General features: G+C 39.6%; 1 protein-coding gene across 1 annotated transcript in view; it reads left to right on the top strand.

Annotated features, from left to right (window-relative positions):
- Positions 1-18,928: 18,928 nt before the first annotated feature.
- Positions 18,929-19,028, top strand: part of LOC127416241 (synaptotagmin-14-like) — a 29,431-nt gene continuing 29,331 nt past the window's right edge. Inside the window, exon 1 of the mRNA XM_051655483.1 lies at positions 18,929-18,992. Within this exon, the coding sequence (XP_051511443.1) occupies positions 18,980-18,992 (13 nt within the window). The 5' untranslated portion in view covers positions 18,929-18,979. The remainder of the gene's footprint in view (positions 18,993-19,028) is intronic.

The raw sequence follows: 19,028 nt of genomic DNA on the forward strand, positions 1-19,028 counted from the left end.
ATAGTCCGGTATTACAAAACACTGATGATGAACATGGTGCAGGTAGTAGTATGCATTATGTTCAGGGACAGATTCAAGGACTCAACAGAAAGCATGACGAGACCATTGCAGCTATCACCAATTTGAGTAAAGAGCCAACCAGGTCTTACTTGCGCCAAGAGAACGTCACATCCAACCATTTAGTGGTGATTTCAGCAAAGATGGGAGATATGTTGATGAGTTTATTGAAGAAGTAGAGAGGGTGTTACATGCTAGAAATCAGACCACCGAGGACCAGTTAGACCTCGTACTGTCCCTCCTAAAGGGTGCAGCCTTAGAAGAGGTCAGATTACAGATGGGGAAAGAACCAAAGCGACCATGTGACCTCTTTGTGTACCTGAGAGAAGCTTTTCAAGAAAAGCGCAGTGTGTCTCATTTATTGCAAACATTCTATAGCCATAAACGAATGGGAAGCGAGGATGTTCGTACTTACTCTCATGCATTGTCCCAAATTCTGAGTTCTTTCCTGGAGCAGTCATCAAATGTGAATTTGGAAATCCGAGATTAGGGATGCAGCCCTTAGAAGGGAGCTTTGTAAGCTTGTGAGAGACAAGCCACAGTCAACACCAATTGAAGTGTAAGATGAAGCCCTTATGTGGTCTCTAGAAGATCCTAAATTTTGTGTCACCAAATTTGTCACCAACAGAAGTGTTGTGTCTGAGACAGCAGAAGCTCAGTGCGCTGCTGTTGGCAGGGCTGGGAGGGTTACTTTTGAAGTGTATTCCTCTACAAATGACAGAATACATGCTGTAAAATTTAATTTGTAACGTATTCCATTAGATTACTCAAGGTCAGTAAGGTATTCTAAATACATTGGATTACTTCTTCAGCACTGGTAGATTTTTTCACTTGTTTTGACTATAAAAACTCTGCCAGTACAGTAAGACAAAATACACGTGTTAAAAATACATTCTCTGAAAAACCTAAGCAGTGTTGTTTCTAAAACAATATAAATCAAATTGATCTTGTTTTTAGGATTTTTAGATATTTTTTACAGGAAAACGATACAAAAATTATCAAGAATAAAAATTTTGCCCTAATATCTAAGGTCTAATTATGATCTAAAGTGCATTTTCTTGATAAAAAAATATGATTGTGCCTGGTAACGTGCATGTAAAATGGCTAGAAATAGCATTTTGGCTTAGCGTAAAGCTGACAATTTACACAAGGTTTATTTCTATTTCTTCTGCTCCAAACTTACTTCACTTACTTCTCTGTCTGCTCATATGAATTTAACACATCATAAGAAAGTGTTTCATCATTGTTCAAATGCACTTTGGATCGCATCATTTGTATGTATAAATGTTTTCCATCTGAAAGGGCTAAATATTAAATGAAACAAATGACAATAAAATGCAAAGTAATCTTGTCTGTAATCAAAATACTTCTTGAATGTAACTGTATACTAATTACCAATGATTTAAATTGTAACTGTAGTGGAACACAGTTACTTATATTTTGTATTTTAAATACGTAATCCCATTACATGTATTCCGTTACTCCCCAACCTCGTGTACCTGTTGGTATACCTAAGAAAACCCCTGCTACTCTTGAAGAAGTTTTAAAAATTGTAGCAGAACAAGGAAAAGCTATAGGAGAACTAACACAAGCTGTCAAGAAACTCACTTTGCAGTGCACTAAACCAAGGTTTACAGATGATGGTCAGCCGATATGTTTCCGGTGTAATGGTGTAGAACACAGCTAATAGGTGTGTGAAGAAAAACAAACAGACTGTCACAGAGAATGCTAAACTGTCAGTGCAGCAGGGAAACTTGCACCCTCACTTGCTGTGAGCCAGGCAGTGCAAGGGCAGTTCATAGGCTCAGCCAATATCGATACATGTCGTGACCGACTACTCCAGCGTGCTGTGGGAAAATGTCCTGTTGCTTATCTAAAGATTAGTGGAGCAATGGTCTTGTTTACTTTATACAGGAAGACAAGTCAGTACTATTTCTGAGAGTTTCTTCAGGGAACACCAGTCTGGGGAGGATGAAGATATGCTGTCCACAGCAGGTTGGCGTAAGATTACAGCTGCCAATGGTTTAGACATACCTTACCTACACTGTAAAAAAATACTGTAAAAATTACTGCATTCTGGGAGATCAAGAGCAGGCTCACTGTGAAGTTTGTGTTTAAGTAAAACACAAGTTGTTGCACTGTGCTACTTGGAAGACAAAACCTAAGGTCAGACTGAATGTCTGATCCTACCTTATAAATGGCACTATATGTGGTAATAGTGATGCATTACACATAAAAGCAAAAACACTAAAGGATATTAGAGCAAAATGATATCAGCATATTTAGTGTTTTGGGGGGGTGATGCTGGATGGGCAAGGAAGCCGATTGCACCACCTTCGTGAGCTCCCTCTTTATATGGTGCCCCTATGCACTGCATAACTTGCATATATGGTTTTTGCGCCTCTGCAAGTCACACACAGAAATCAACTCTTGGCATACAAAACGCAACAATGGTGACAATTAACAAACATACTTTTACGTAAAAAGTAAACATTAAAATACAAGTAACTTAGACTACAACAAAAACAATGTCAAAATAAACCAGTAAATAGTAAAACATTTAAGTAAATTCTTCATGCCGCAGTGCATGCTGGGAACATAGCTGTTAATTTCAACAACAGTAGACAGTATGTAATTTAACAGCAATATGCTGCTAAATTGCAGTTGTATACTGTAGCTGTCAAAAACAGTATCTTGCTGTTAATTTCAAGAACGGTAACACACCGTATTCTTACAGTATAATGCTGGCAACCACAGCTGCCAGTAGTTTACTGTTTTTTTTACAGGATTATTTTTTACAGTGTAGGTTATCTTGAGTTGAGGTTGAGACCATGGGTATTACCCTACCAGAATGTGGTTTTCTAGTAGTCAGATACTCACAAAACTCTGCTGCTGTACCAGCTCTCATTGGCATGAACATCATTAGCAGATGTAGACAACTGGTTCATGAAGAGTTCGATACTACCCTTGGTGGAGAGATGCAGAGTGCCAGCAGTCTAGAGATGCAAAGCGTAGTCCGAGTAGCTGGGAAAGACATGGTACACATACCTGCTTCATCAATTACAACAGGGGTGTCAAACTCAGTTCCTGGAGGGCCACAGCCCTGCAGAGTTTAGTTCCAGCCCTGCTCCAAAATGCCTCCTTGTAAACTTCAAGCACTCCTGAAGACCTTGATTAGCTGCTTCAGGTGCGTTTAATTAGGCTTGGAGCTAAACTCTGCTGGACTGTGGCCCTCCAGGAACCAAGTCTGACACCCCTGAATTACAACGATAATGGTCAAGGGAGCAAAGAGTATGTTAAATGATGGTTCATGGGACTTCAAGTTAGAACCAGCGAACACACCCCTACCTGGCGGTCTGACTGTTGTTCCCTCTTGTGTCTTCATAGAAACTGTTGTTTCATGTACAGGTTGTGAATATCTCCCCAGAATATATCTGATTACAGGCCAGAACCAGACTTTCTTCTCTGTCTTGTCTCAAGAGTGTGAAGTCCAATGAGACGTGTGAGGTGAGATTTCAGAGAATTTCTACTGATATTGAAGAGATGAGTGTAAACACAAAAGACAGTCAGTTATTGGGGGACAGCTCCAAAGAGTTTCTCAACAAGCTACACATTTGTGGTACTCCTGAACAGCATGCAGAGCTGAGTGATTTGTTGATGAAGACCTCGGTTTTGCAGACAAAGTGCAACATGAGATTCATGTGGTTGATGATGTACCAGTGGCCCAGCCTTATAGGCATATCCCACCCACTCAGTATAGGGAAGTCAGAGAACATATCAGCAAGCTCCTTAAGAAAGGAGTGATCCAAGAAAGAACTAGTGCTTATGCTTCACCTATTGTGCTAGTTAGGAAAACTGATGGCAGTCTCAGGCTTTGTGTTGATTACAGGCAACTGAACTCAAAGACCAAGCGAGACGCGTTTCCTCTGCCTAGGATAAATGAAAGCTTTGATGCACTACAAGGAGCAAAGCTCTTTTCTTCCATTGATGTAGCTAGTGGATATAATCAGGTTGCTGTCCACAAGTGAGACTGCATTTACAACACCATTTGGGATCTTTGAGTATTCTCGGTTTTCTATGGACCTTCGACGTTTCAGCGTCTTATGCAGGCTTCCATGGGTGATCAAATTTTCAGATCATGCTAGTGTACCTTGATGACATACTAGTGTACTCACCCACTTTCCCTGAGCACTTGTAGAGACTGGAAGTCGTCTTTAACAGACTAAAATTTACAGGTCTCAAAGTTAAGTCTGAAAAGTGTCATTTCTTGCAGCAAGAAGTAACTTTCTTAGGTCATCAGATGTCATCTCAAGGTATTGGTATTGATCCAGGTAAAGTTGAAGCGGTCAAGCAATGGAAAATTTACAGTTAAAGATCTACGCTCGTTCTTAGGGCTCTGTAGTTACTAAAAGAAAGTTCATTGAGGGTATTTTCTCAATGAGAAAAGTGAACTTGGAGAGTTTAGTGCTCTGTGATCATCAGAGTGCCAATCAACGTTCGAGCTGCTGGAGGAGAAGCTTACTTCTGCTCCTGTGTCAGGGTGTGCAGATTTCAATCTTCCTTTCACATTGGAGACTGATGCGAGCAGTGAAGGCCTGGGTGCTGTCTTATACCAGCAGCAGGGTGAGTGTAGGAGAGTCAAAGCTTATACCAGTAGGAGACTTCGTAAAGCAGAAAGGAATGACAGAAATTACAGTAGCATGAAGCTTGAGCTACTGGCTCTGAAGTGGGCTATCTCTGAAAAAATAACCTAACTAAGTAATGGCTGGTGAAAAGTGCTGTAGGGTTAGACAGATTTGTGCTTTAGAGTGTAGAGTAGAGAATGGCTGTATCCCTCAAGGAAGTACACCTACACTTCCAAGAAATACAAGAGCTGAACTGAAGGATTTTCAAATGAAATATCCCACTCTCAGTTCTTTCAGAACCTTTTGGAAATGTAAACAAAAGCCCACCACTCATGAGAGATCTAGTCTATCAAAGTCTGTACTGTAACTGATAAAGCAGTGGAAGTGTGTTAGAGAGCTGGATGGCTTGCTTTATCACATTGTGAATGACCAACATTGTGGTGAATGTCAACAGCTGCTTTTACCCTCATGTCTAAAAGAACAGGTCCTTGAAAGTGTTCATGACAGTATGGGACATCAGGGCATTGAGTGCACGCTAACCCAGTTGAGGCAACGATGCTTCTGGGTTGGCATGTATAATGATATGGAGTGGTCGATCTTAACAAAGATGCCACAGCCAAGGATACATCCTCCTATGAAGCCAACTCTGGCTTCAAGGCCCCTTGAAGTAGTGGCAGTAGATTTTAATGAGCTTGAACCTGCCTCTGATGGCCGTGAGAATGTGTTAATTGTGACTGATGTTTTCACAAAGTTCACACAGGCGTTTCCAACCAGGGATCAGAGGGCTGATACCACTGCCAAGATCCTTCTGAAAGAGTGATTAATGAAATATGGTGTGCCTGAACGATTGCATTCTGATCAGGGCAGAATTTTTGAAAGTGATATGATTGCTGAGCTGTGTAAAATGTATGGTGTAAAGAAAACCCACACCACACCCTATCAGCCTCAGGGTAATGGTCAGTGTGAGTGCTTTAACAGAACGCTCCATGATTTATTATGTACACTTCCCCCTGAAAAGAAAAAGCGTTGGCCAGAACACCTTCCTGAGTTGGTTTATGCTTATAATGTAACACCACATGCAACCACTGGATACTCACCACATTAATTGCTGCTTGGAGTCAACCCACATCTTCCAGTAGATGCACTGCTAGGTCAAGAGCAAACTGTGGACAGAAAACATGATTGGTTAGTGATTCACCAAGACAGATTGAAAGAAGCTCATGAAAAAGCCAGTGAATACGCTGGACACAAGGCTGCTGAGAGACTTGCCTCTTTGAATGACAAGGTCTATTGCCCTGTGATTGATGTGGGTCAGCAGGTATACTTGCATCATAGACCTTTGGGTGGGAACAAAACAGAGGATTCATGGGGTCCTACTGTATACTGGGTCATAGATGTGCAGGGTACCACACATACTGTTGAGCCCCTTGAGGGTTCTATAAAGACAGTCCATAGAGTTGACTTGCGCCCTAGTGTTAACTCTGTTCCTGAGCCAGAGGTGACTGAAACCCGTTCTCCCACAACACCACAATCGAGGGGAGATTCTGTTTCTGAGCAGGTTGAGGTTGTGCATTCTGATCCTGATTTTGTTGTGTTGGAGGAAGTCACATATTCTAGTCTGCAAGAGACAGATAATGTAAACCTTGAAAACCCTGTGTCAGCCCTTATAGGTGAACCTGTACTGATTTCAGGGAACATTGAACAACAAGGTTCGGTACCAGAGAGAGCTGAGTCTAGCAATGACACGGCTCCTAGAGTGTCTGGTCCAGAGAGGGTTGAGCCTGACACTGGCACGGCTCCTAGAGTGTCTGAACCAGAGATGAAATAGCCTGTACCAGCACCAAGAAGAACTAAAAGAGCCAATTCTGGTATACACTCAAACCCATTTAATGAGCCAAAATCAGCATGCAATGATGTTTCACTCAGTCCTGAAGTCTTCTATCAGGTCTTAACAAGCCTGGGTAGTGTGTTCTTTAGAGAAGTTGTTAAAGAAGTGAAAAATATACAGTTGTGCTCAAAAGTTTGCATACCCTGGCAGAAACTGTGAAATTTTGGCATTGATTTTGAAACTATGACTGATCATGCAAAAAAACTGTCTTTTATTTAAGGATAGTGATCATATGAAGCCATTTATTATCACATAGTTGTCTGGCTCCTTTTTAAATCATAATGATAACAGAAATCACCCAAATGGCCCTGATCAAAAGTTTACATACCCTTGAATGTTTAGCCTTGTTACAGACACACAATGTGACACACACAGGTTTAAATGGCAATTAAAGGTTAATTTCCCACACTTGTGGCTTTTTAAATTGCAATTAGTGTCTGTGTATAAACAGTCAATGAGTTTGTTAGCTCTCACGTGGATGCACTGAGCAGGCTAGATACTGAGCCATGGGGAGCAGAAAAGAACTGTCAAAAGAACTGTGTAACAAGGTAATGGAACTTTATAAAGATGGAAAAGGATATAAAAAGATATCCAAAGCCTTGAAAATGCCAGTCAGTACTGTTCAATCACTTATTAAGAAGTGGAAAATTCAGGGATCTCTTGATACCAAGCCAAGGTCAGGTAGACCAAGAAAGATTTCAGCCACAACTGCCAGAAGAATTGTTCAGGATATAAAGAAAAACCCACAGGTAACCTCAGGAGAAATACAGGCTGCTCTGGAAAAAGATGGTGTGGTTGTTTCAAGGAGCACAATACTTGATCCCTCTCCAAACAGAGCGCTTATGGTTGTGACCATAAAGCTCTATTTTGGTCTCGTCACTACAAATTACAGTGTGCCAGAAGTTGTGAGGCAAGTCAAGGTGTTGTTGGGCATATTGTAACCGGGCTTTTTTGTGGCATTGGCTTCTTTCTGGCAACTCGACCATGCAGCTCATTTTTGTTCAAGTATCATTGTACAGTTTGGTGATTTAAGTGTAATACGCAGTGTTGTAGTCGAGACCAGCTCATCCGAGTCCAAGTCCAGTCTGAGACCAGAGTAGGTCGAGTTTGAGTCAAGACCGAGACCAGAAGAGGGTCAAGTACAAGTCAAGACCAAGACCAGAGAGGGCCGAGTCCGAGTCAAGACCGAGACCAGTAAAGGCTGAATTTTTTATGAATGTATTAAATGTATAATTTAAAGAACTATTGACTCTAGGCGCATATATCAAATAACCCTCATTAATTATTTTCTTAAGCTTATGTTGGTTAAACAGTATTACCAGTTGAGAATAAAAATTCAATAAATGACACATCCTATTATATCGGTATTACAATTACGACATGTCAATGTTAACAAAATGTTGGTGAAAAATTTAAATTAAAGGTTCAAAGTGCCTATGTGGCTCAGCATAACAATACAAACTACCAGCTTCTGTATACTACAATTTTGTATTCCATTCAAGTCAAGTAAACATTTCTGGTTTACAAAATACAGTATTACTGTACTATAACTAAAATGGGCCTAAAAACCAAACAATAATTTATTAAATATGATAATGTTTACGCAGAAAGTGAATATAAACGTTTACATTCAATTTGTTAACAATTTCCTCAATTGCACTACTATATTTCATTCACTGTAAGTCAAGTAAGCATTTCTGCTTACTTTTGCCTGCAAGATTTCATTTCGGGTGTACGCACAGAAACTTTTTTTTTTTTTTTTTTTGAAACCGTTCAATTCTGATGATATTGAGATGAGTATTTTTATGTTTTCTTCATTATGTGTAGCATTCATGTAACTAATGGCTGAAGTATTTCTAAAAGACTAGAGGCTGTTCAGACCAAAGTAGTGCAACAAACCCAGATAGCACACGTACGTCTCTGAGATGTCTGTTTTAGATCGTTTCATCTGGAAAGCATCTAACATATGCTAAACATTATAAAAAAATCAGATTTACAATCATTACAAATCATAAACATCTCAAAGACATTTGCGAAATGTCTTATTGACATCTGAGACAGACTTATTGACATACGTTTATAGACATATTGCAGAAGAGCAAACAACGTAAAATAGATATCTTCCAGATGTAAACACACTCATCAAATAGATGTCTGGGTGTTGTACGTGTACTGTCAGGGAAAAGAATATAACACAGGTGTCTCGAGACACATTTTTAACAGTTGATGTTCTTTTTTACTTAACAAAAGAACTTAAAAAAAAATTGGGGTGCTACTGCACAAGACGCCAAAAACACAGCGATATGTAATGCAAGGGTCAAAGACATCCATTTAGCATGTTTACATAGAAAAACAACTGAAAAACAGCATGGGTGGATGCAACAATGCATTTGGTGTGAACAGCCCTTTATTAACAAGTCGCAGCACCAATGGAAGTTTCTCAAAGTTACTTATCAAAAAAGCAGTCTTTTGTTGACTGTAGGTAAATATCCACTTTATCCAACGATTAGTTTGTTTTCCGTTTTCTAAAATATCCCAATGCTGTTTTAATGAGTGAGAAGCTGCTGCAAATTATTTAGTGAGATAGCAGTCCGAACTAATCAGACTGAATAGCCAAATGACTCAGACCTTTTTGCCTGTTTGGCCAATTCGCTGAAAAGAAAAAAACGGACTCAATAAAATTATTTATTCATGAATCAGGCATCACTAGTTCTGATTCTACGCAGCAGGTTAAAATGCTGGACAAACGTCAAGATCTCTGATATTGTCAGTCAAAAATGTTTGTCAGATAAATCGAAGCTTTCATTGTATAGTTTTTAAGAGACTCGACTGGACTTGGGGGTTAAGTCCGAGTCCACACTTGTTCGAGTACGAGACAAGACCGAGGCAAATTGCTCACGAGTCCATGACAAGACCAAGACCATGAAAATATGGTCTTGGACTCAGACTCGAGACCAACACTGGTAATACGTGTTATATGTGAAAACGTGTAATGAGAATTCTAGTGTGTTAAACTGTTATGCTGTGAAAACATGTGTAATGAGAATTCTAGTGCTTTAAACTGTTATGCATGTCCTTAAAGCCTGGTTAAAACTGCATAAAATGCCTTGAGTGATTGGAATGATTTAAGCATGTTTTAAGGTGATGTATGCTGAAGCATATGGGTAGGCTAATGCCCTGTTTGTATTTTAATTTGTACATTAGCCTCTGCCATGTTTCATTCCCGTGTTTAATTTTGGTATTAATTTTTTTTACATAATACGGCCCCATCGACAGCTGTCAGCCATCAGAATAAAACCCCAAAAGATATTTTTGTATCCTGTTTTGATTATTTTCAACCCACTGGCTACAAAGGCAACAACAAAGGATATTTTAACAGAAGAGCTTTAAAGCCTGGAGCCCCATGAATTAAGGATGAAGCTATGACTTTTTTCCCCCTGTAAATATGTTCAGAAAACAATATGTGGAGTCAGAATATTTGAACATACTTAAGAAAGATGATTCATGTGATGTGTGGTTTTCTGTCACGTGAGAGTACGCTGTGCGCGTTTGGCTGCTGCTTCTCACAGACAAGTTTGTTTTGTTTCTGTTTTACGTTGTTTCTGCTGTAGTTCGTTAAACATGTTTCATCTGGCTTTGTTCCTTGACTGGTCTGCTGTTTGACAATATTTGCTACACTTGGATTCTATTGGATGGTACTGGAAATGACCTTATTATCAACCATTAGGATTGGAACTTTACCTACTACTACCACTTTCACCTGGCTGCTCACCTGGAATCTGATTCGCCTCACTAACCGCAGTCCGCGAGCCTGCTTCCCGAAGCGACCCTCACATCTCGTTATAGCCAGTAAGAGAATTATCACTCTTTACTTGGTTGTGAAGAGTGTTTGTGCTGGCTGGAATTGCCTTCCCACCTGTCATTAACTTGTTGGTGTGTGGCCACCGGGATTGGCTAACGTGGTGCGTTAGGGTGCTTGGTGAATCTTGCTGTTGGCTTGCTGTAACATTTTGCAAACACATGGCTATGTTTGCAGCACTCTGCAGATGGCCGGATGTTGGCTTAGTAAGCCTTTTCGCTCTGGGTGTATTGGCCTATTGCATGACTGTCATCATGGCAGTTGAGTACTCGGCACCTCAACTGCACTGCATAAACTATCATCCCCTTCCAGACTCTGTCGTATATGAAAATTGCAAAGCTCTCTGGATTCTCGCTGCCGTTGTGTCCATCGTTCCACAAGACGGTGCTGGGATACACATGGCTCTGTCATTCCCGTTATATGGTCTTTCAAACTGCCCCATCATAAGTTTTATTCATAACTTCGTGGCAAAAACTACAGCTCTCTAAAATATCTTCCCAGGGATTAATTGTACAGTGGGATTGAAACAGATCACTGCACACGATATAACAGATATGCTTTACTGAACTCTCACTCGCTGACTAATAAAGGCTCATTACTGAGAGATATCATCGACAATAAATTAGAGATGTTTTTCATCAACGAATCTTGGCAGACTCATAATGACTCCTCCTGGATATACATTTCTGTCGAAACCCATTTTACGGGAAGGGGTGGTGGACTGGCTGCTGTTTTTCATTTAAACTTTAAAGCTGTCACTGTAAATTTTATTGAAGTAACATCTTTTGAATATCTATCCTTTAAAATCTTGGGCCCCACCCCTCTCCTTGTTATGTTAATTTAATGACTAATCCTAAAAGCCAATCAAGCTTTCTTTCTGATTTGAGTGAATTACCTTGGCATGTGCTATGCATCCCTCTGTTGTATTGCTGGGTGATTTTAACATTCATGTGGATACCATCTCTCCCTTTGCCAGTGATTTTTTGTCTGCTCTTGACTGCTTTAATTTCAGTCAATATGTGAATTTCCCAACACACTCTCATGGTCATACACCTGACCTTATTTGTTACTCTGGGCTTGGTGACGTCTCTATTTTGGGTTCTGTTGTTAGATTTTTAGACCATATGTTAATTTAATTTAGTCTTAATACTCCTCAACTAAAACGGAGGAACAAAAGAAAGATATCATATTGAAACCTGAAATATATTAATCTCTCATCTTTTGCTGACTCTATTTGTGCCTCCTCTCTTCCATCCTCTCTTACACTGTCCAGCCCAGATGAAATTCTCTCCATGGATAATAACACACTGGCTGCAGTCCTAGATAAATATGCTCCAGTTAAAACTAGGTGCGTACCATCATCTCGTTCTTCTTCCTTGTTTACGTTGGAACTTCATTCCTTGAAAGCTAAAGGTCGGCATCTTGAGAGACTTAAGAAAACTGGTCTTACTGTCCATGCCTTGGCCCTTGCTGACCATTGCTCACTTTAAAAAGCTGCCCTGAACACTGCACGCTCTTCCTACATTACTTCCATCATCTCTAAATCAATTTGTAAGCCCAGAACACTATTTAATTAAATTCAAAACTCACACAGCCTCCAGACACATTTTTCAGGCTCTGATGAATTATGTGAATATTTTCTCCAATTCTTTAACAACAAAATTGAATCAGTCTACCAATTATTTGACTCTAATCAGCTCTTTGAATATTCTCTAGCTCACCTTGTCACACCTTTCACGATTTTGACCACCCCCACCACTATTGCTGAGTTGATTAGCAAATCAAATTCTTAGACATGCCAGCTCGATCCTATCCTCACAACCTTTCTCAAAAGCTGTCTCCGTCTTTTCACTTCACCTATTTCTCACCTACTTAATAGCTCTCTGACATCAGATTCTGTGCCTGCTGCCCTTAAAATGGCTGCTGTCAAACCCATACTCAAGAAGCCTGGCCTGGAGGCGTCAGATTTACAAAACTATAGACCCATCTCATATATTCCGTTTGTGGCCAAAATGTTGGAGAAAGTTGTGGCTGCCCAGTAACAAACTCAATTGCTCACCAATAATCTTTATGAACCCTTGCAGTCAGGTTTTCGTCCCTATCATAGCACAGAGTACTGCACTTCTTAAGGTTGTTAATGACCTTCTCTCTTCAGCAGACACTGGAGCGCTTAATATTCTTCTGCTATTAGATCTCACCTCAGCCTTTGATACTGTTTGTCACAGCATTCTGCTTTCTCACCTCTCAACTATAGGTGTCTCGGGCACTGCACTACACTGGTTCAGATCTTATCTGACGAACAGACATCAGTTCATTACTGTTAAGAACCACAAATCTTCCACTGCTCCTGTCTCACGTGGTGTTCTTCAGGGTTTAGTGCTGGGTCCGCTCCTTTTTATAATTTACATGCTCCCTATGGGGCAAATCATGAGACAACATGGTCTTAGCTTTCACAGCTATGCTGACGACACTCAAATTTATATCAGCTATCACTCCTCATCAGCTTCTCAACTACCATCACTTTCTGCATGTATTGACGATCTCAGATACTGGTTGGACTCCAACTTTCTGAAACTCAATGCTGAAAAAAACTGAATTATTACTAGTTGGCCCCAAAACCCTTATTTCTTCTGAACACAACCTTAGCTTGGACATAGATGGTGTTGCCATTCAGCCCTCTCCCACTGTTCATAATCTAGGGGTGATATTTGACCCTTCGCTGACTTTTGAAGAACATATGAATTATGTCACAAAAGCACAATTTTTCCAACTACGCAATATTGCCCGTCTTCGGCCTCTGTTAAGCAAGAAAGATGCTGAAAGTGTTATTCATGCATTCATAACCACTAGGCTAGATTATTGTAATACACTTCTTTTTGGTCTTCCTTCTAAAACTCTCAAACGACTCGGCTGCCAGGGTCCTCACACATATGAAGATATCTGACCATATCACTCCCATACTACATCAGCTTCACCGGTCTCCAGTATCCTGTCGCATCAAATTTAAAATTCTAATCATAACCTTGGACCTAATCTTTACATGGACTTGCTCTGCTCTATCTTTCTGAATTACTATCTTCTTACCCTCTTGTACTATATGGTCCTCTGGAGCTAATCTTCTCACCATCCTTAAGTTCAGGTTGTCTTCTATGGGTGACAGGTCTTTTTCAGTAGTTGCCCCTCACCTCTAGAATTCTCTTCCACCCTTTCTCCGTGAACTTTCTTCCTTGTTTGCCTTCAAATCTCAACTCAAAACTCACTTTCTTGCTTTATGTTATGATAACCCTGGTTATTAATTGATTGATTGATTTTTTTAATTTTTTTTTTATATATGACTTCTTTTTAAAGTGACCTTGAGTATTGTGAAAGGCGCTACATAAATACAAATTATTATTATTATTACCCCTAGATAAATTAGGTGTTAATTAACTTTTTACCTATTTTAGTGTAGTTAATGTGAGGAGATTCTGCTGCCCAACTCAAAATCAATACTTTCTTGCCAAATGTGCATTTCTATGTAAATTTACATTTACATTTATGCATTTGGCAGGCGCTTTTATCCAAAGCGACTTACAGTGCACTTATTACAGGGACAATCCCCCTGGAGCAACCTGGAGTTAAGTGCCTTGCTCAAGGACACAATGGTGGTGGCTGTGGGAATTGAACCAACAACCTTTTGCTTACCAGTTCAGTGCTTTAGTCCACTACACCACCACCAAAAAAAAGCAATATCAATATTGTTTACTGCATTTGCGATTAAATAATAATATCTCTATTATTATTGGTTTCTGTCCTTTAAGATTTGTATTTAGCATGGGTTGCATTGTAGGTGTAATTTGGTACAATTCTTGACACCCCACCCCAGACCTCAATCCTGTTCTTGTCAGGAATAGAGAGGCTCAGCAAACACAAGGAGACTAAAATAGGGAGAGAAATCAACAGGTTAACAAGACAGGGCAGGTGTGACTAATAAACTAATAATGGACAAACGGTCATAATGGCGCCCCCTGTGGCAGACGTCTTTGTTCGCTCCTCTCAGAAACGCTCCCTTGTTACCCCTGTTTTTTGAGAGGAGTTTACAAAATAAGAATTTCATTGTGCAAAAAAGCACAGATGACAATAAAGATCTTGAAACTTGAAACTTGACAAACAAGGAGGCGGGGTATGACGTAAGACAGTGAGACATGCGGTGATACAGAAACAAAACAAAGCCACATAATCTCACAAGACAACAAAACACCTGAATGGTATGAGCGCACATCGCCAAGACAATAAGGCAATATACGCCCATGCCAACCGACAAACAAGACGAGAGAATGCATAGCAACGTCAAACAAAGCGATATCACACATTCTCACACTAAACGAAACCCGAGTGTACATCGCGAAGCAAACACCACGCGATGCATTCAACAGGCGACAAAAACAAGACAGGACACCTGTATGAGAGTTCGGCCACCCACAAACCCTAAATCTCAGACCAAAGTGACCGAACCTCAACACAACGTGAAGACAGCTCGCAACACATGCATGCAGCGCCAGAGGTGGTAGTAACACACTACATTTACTCCATTACATTTTTCTTTACTTTTAAAGTAGGTTTAAAAGTGGGTACTTTTTACTCTCACTCAAGTAAATTTCTAATTAATTTTTTTTTACTTTTACTTCTTTACAATGGCCGGCATTCCTGTCGTTACATTACTGGGCTTAATTTTAGTTAATGTGTAATTTATTGAGAGATTATTGAATGGGACTTTTACAAGAACGGAAGTTCACACAGCTGCGCGCGCTGTCACAGACTGTCACTCAAGTTGTCACTGCTCCAGCATCAAACTCTTCAAAGTGAAACACTTCGCTCCGCACAGTGAAAAAAAGAATAGTTTCATCATGCAATGCCTTCATTTAACACCAAGACAAGCTGATATTTCAAGATTAAAATCACAGCTTCAATTTATGGCAGCACTCTGAGGTAAGTTTTGGCTCTAATGCTAACACATTACACTTTTCTGTGTAATGTGATGGTCATTTTCAGGGTGATTCTGTAACTGGGCTCTTATGACATCAGTTTTTAAGTGTACATTTTTAAATCAGTGCAGAAATATACCAGTACGCTTTGTCCCGCATGTCATGAGCAGTATTTACGCATTTTCTGGAAACTATTGCAGCTACTTTAACTGTATAAATCCATGTAAACATCCAAGTTAAGTGTAAATGCCTTTTGCTCTGCCGGTCACGTAATTGACAACTGGAGCGTGAACAGAGAGCATTTCTGCACGTGCACAGCGAGGGGCGCGAGACGCGCATGAGAGATGTGCTGGCACGAGGCGATCGTATTGTGAAGAGAGTAGCTGAGTCAGAAATCGTTCACTCATTCACTTATTCCTATATAGTGAATGGCAGTTAGTGCACTATATCTCAACAGTGAGTGAACGAAATGAGTGAGTGAATTCAGATGCTGACATATACACCGAGTGTTGGAGCTCTGGGGCTGTCGCAGAAATAATGTCACACATGAACTTTTAAACTACTTGGGCCTTACTTGTTATTCTTATTAAATAATATATTAATATAATAAATCTTCATTCTGTTTGTCATTTTTAATATATACTGTGTGTTAATATAATATAAGAGTAAACATATTTTATCAAATAAAGAGTACATTTTAAAATGTATCTGTATGTTTTGCCTCTCTATATGTTATTATGTTATTTTAATCAAGTAATGATTTGTCAAAAAGTAATTTAATACATTCAGCATGAAATAAAACAGTAAAGGAAGCAGTAAACTCCCAGTTGGTACGTCTTCCCCATGGTGGATTGTGGGCAATTAACCGTCGCCGAGTGTACATCAAATGTATACTCTAAATTAGAGTGCATTGTGGGTAAGAATGAGTGAACAAAAGTAGGGAACAAGTGGCTCACTCTGAATTCAGACACTCCTACAAAATGGCGGACACCCGAAATAGTGCACTATATAGTGGATAGGGGCCAGTTTCAGACACAGCGAGTGTTCCGTGACCGGGGTTGGTGCCCTACACACTAGACTGCATCCTCTGCATTTAGAGAGTGGCGGTACTGCTGTACAGAACTAATGATCTAAATACTTATGACACTGAAAACTGTAACTATACTGAATCAATGCAGGACTTTAAAAGCTATGAAATAGCGAAAGTAGGCATTAATAAAGCATGATCTTGCTTTGGTTTATATTTCAGCATTATATATAATGTCCTTGTGGGACATTTTCACGTTTTTACCGTAATAATTATTAGAAATATTTCCAAACCTCTCTTCTTATTGACAAATTCATCCAGGTCTGACAAGAGCCCTTAAAGGGATAGTTAAAATTCTCATTATTTACTCACCCTCATGCAATCCCAGATGTGTATGACTTTCTTTCTTTTTAGAAGAATTTCTCAGCTCTGTAGGTCCATACAATACAAGTGAATGGGTGGCAACATTTTAAAGCTAAACAAAATCACACAAGTCAGCATAAAAGTAACCCATAAGACTCCAGTGGTTAAATCAGTATCTTCAGAAGCGATGTGACATGAGAATATGTGGATGAGAAACAGAGAAACAGATCACTTTCACATTCTTCTTCTTGTGTTTTTGGTGATTCACATCACTCTGCATATTGCCCCCTGCTGGGCAGGGAGAAGAATGTCTAGCAAAAAATTATAAATATTGATCTGTTTCTCACCCACACCTATCATTTCACTTCTGAAGATATAGATTTTACTACTGGAGTCTTATGGATTAGTTTTATGCTGCCTTTATGTGCTTTTTGCATCAACATTTTGGCCTACAGAGCTAAAATATTCTTCTAAAAATCTTAATATGTGTTCTGCAGAAGAAAGGAAGTCATTCATATCTGGGATGGTATAAGTGTGAGTAAATGATGAGAGAATTTTCATTTCTGGGTGAACTATCCCTTTAAAGTGATAGCTCAGCCATAATTTAATATTCTCTCATCATTTCCTTACCCTCATGTTGTTCCAATCCAGTGTGACGCTTTGTATTATGTGGAACACAAAATATGTTAGACAGAATGTTAGGGACTGACAGTCTTGTTCACCATTCACTTTCAAAATAGCGAGAAAAAAAAAAACTGAAAGTAAATGGTGACTCAGGTGACAACATTCTGTCTAATATCTCCTTATTGTGTTGCATGGAAGAAAGTCATACGGGTTTGGAACAACATGATGGTGAATGATGACAGAATTTCCATTAATAATAATAATATTTCTGTAATACATGTTAAATGTGTACTAAGTAATGGAATATAGGGGAGTTAATGTCTATTATGTAATTTGTGAAAGTAACGAGTTACTCACTACTTGAGTTTTAATTGGATACTCTTACTCAAGTAATTATTTATGTTAGTACTTTTACTTCTACTTGAGTAATTTTTTTTAAAGTAATTGTACTTTTACTTGAGTACAGTTTTTGGCTACTCACCTCTGTGCAGCGCAACACGAGAGCGACGCGAGGCGCACCCGTGTTTGTGAGAAACGGACATAAACTATTGACATGAGTGCATGCTGCCAAGATGACATAAGCGCGATGCACCCACGACAATAAGAGACAGACATGGAGCATGAGTGTCCGGATTCCGACACAGACCAAAACCGAACCAGACACCATACTCCAGACATGAAACAAAACAGACCAAAGAGTGCATGGCAGGGAATACAACCGAAACCGCACGCTCACACAAAGACAGACAATGAAACACAAGACAGACATGGGATGATAATGCCACGGTCCTGTCAGACAAAAACCCAGACTGACAGAACCTTGACAGTTCTCACCTTGATGAAGGGAAAAGCTGCACCGGGTTTAAGCAGCTCACTCTCACACTTGTACTTTCACTCACTGTCATTCAAGTGAATCCTGAGTCAGTAAACCAATTACTTGCGTTATTTTTTATATAATTAATCGCACTGAATTAACAGCCCTAATACATATATATATATATATATATATATATATATATATATATATATATATATATATAATTTATTTATTTATTTTTTTGCTGAATAGTTATTACAGCAAAGGGGGAAATTGATGCCTAAGGTTTTGAAATCAAATGTTCATCAGGCAGATATGGTGTCCACAGACTTTTGGCCATATAGTGTACGCACATTTGTGTATTTTGTGGACGGCAATAAAAACTCAATGTGTTAATTTGATTCTTGAGATGGAATGTATTAATTGTCTCCTGTGTGTGTGTGTGTGTGTGTGTGTGTGTGTGTGTGTGTGTATGGGCAAGTTTAAGTGGTTTACGAGGAGGTTTAGGGTTAGGTTTAGGGTTAGGGGATAGAATCTATAGTTTGTACAGTATAAAAATAATTATATCTATGGAGAGTCCTCATAATGATAGCTGCACCAACGTGTGTGTATGTGTGTGTGTGTGTGTGTGTGTGTGTGTGTGTGTTGCACTCACTCTGCAGCATCTCTGTCCCAGTACATTCTCCCCTCCCTCTTTCTCACAGCATGGAAACAATCTCTCCCGCTTATCTCGGTCACATCCCGCGCACAGAATCATGGCGTTTGAGGGTGAGTATCATAACTGACCCCCACCATGAGTACGCC

Source organism: Myxocyprinus asiaticus, chromosome 25 (assembly GCF_019703515.2).
Source record: "Myxocyprinus asiaticus isolate MX2 ecotype Aquarium Trade chromosome 25, UBuf_Myxa_2, whole genome shotgun sequence".
NCBI lineage: Eukaryota > Metazoa > Chordata > Actinopteri > Cypriniformes > Catostomidae > Myxocyprinus > Myxocyprinus asiaticus.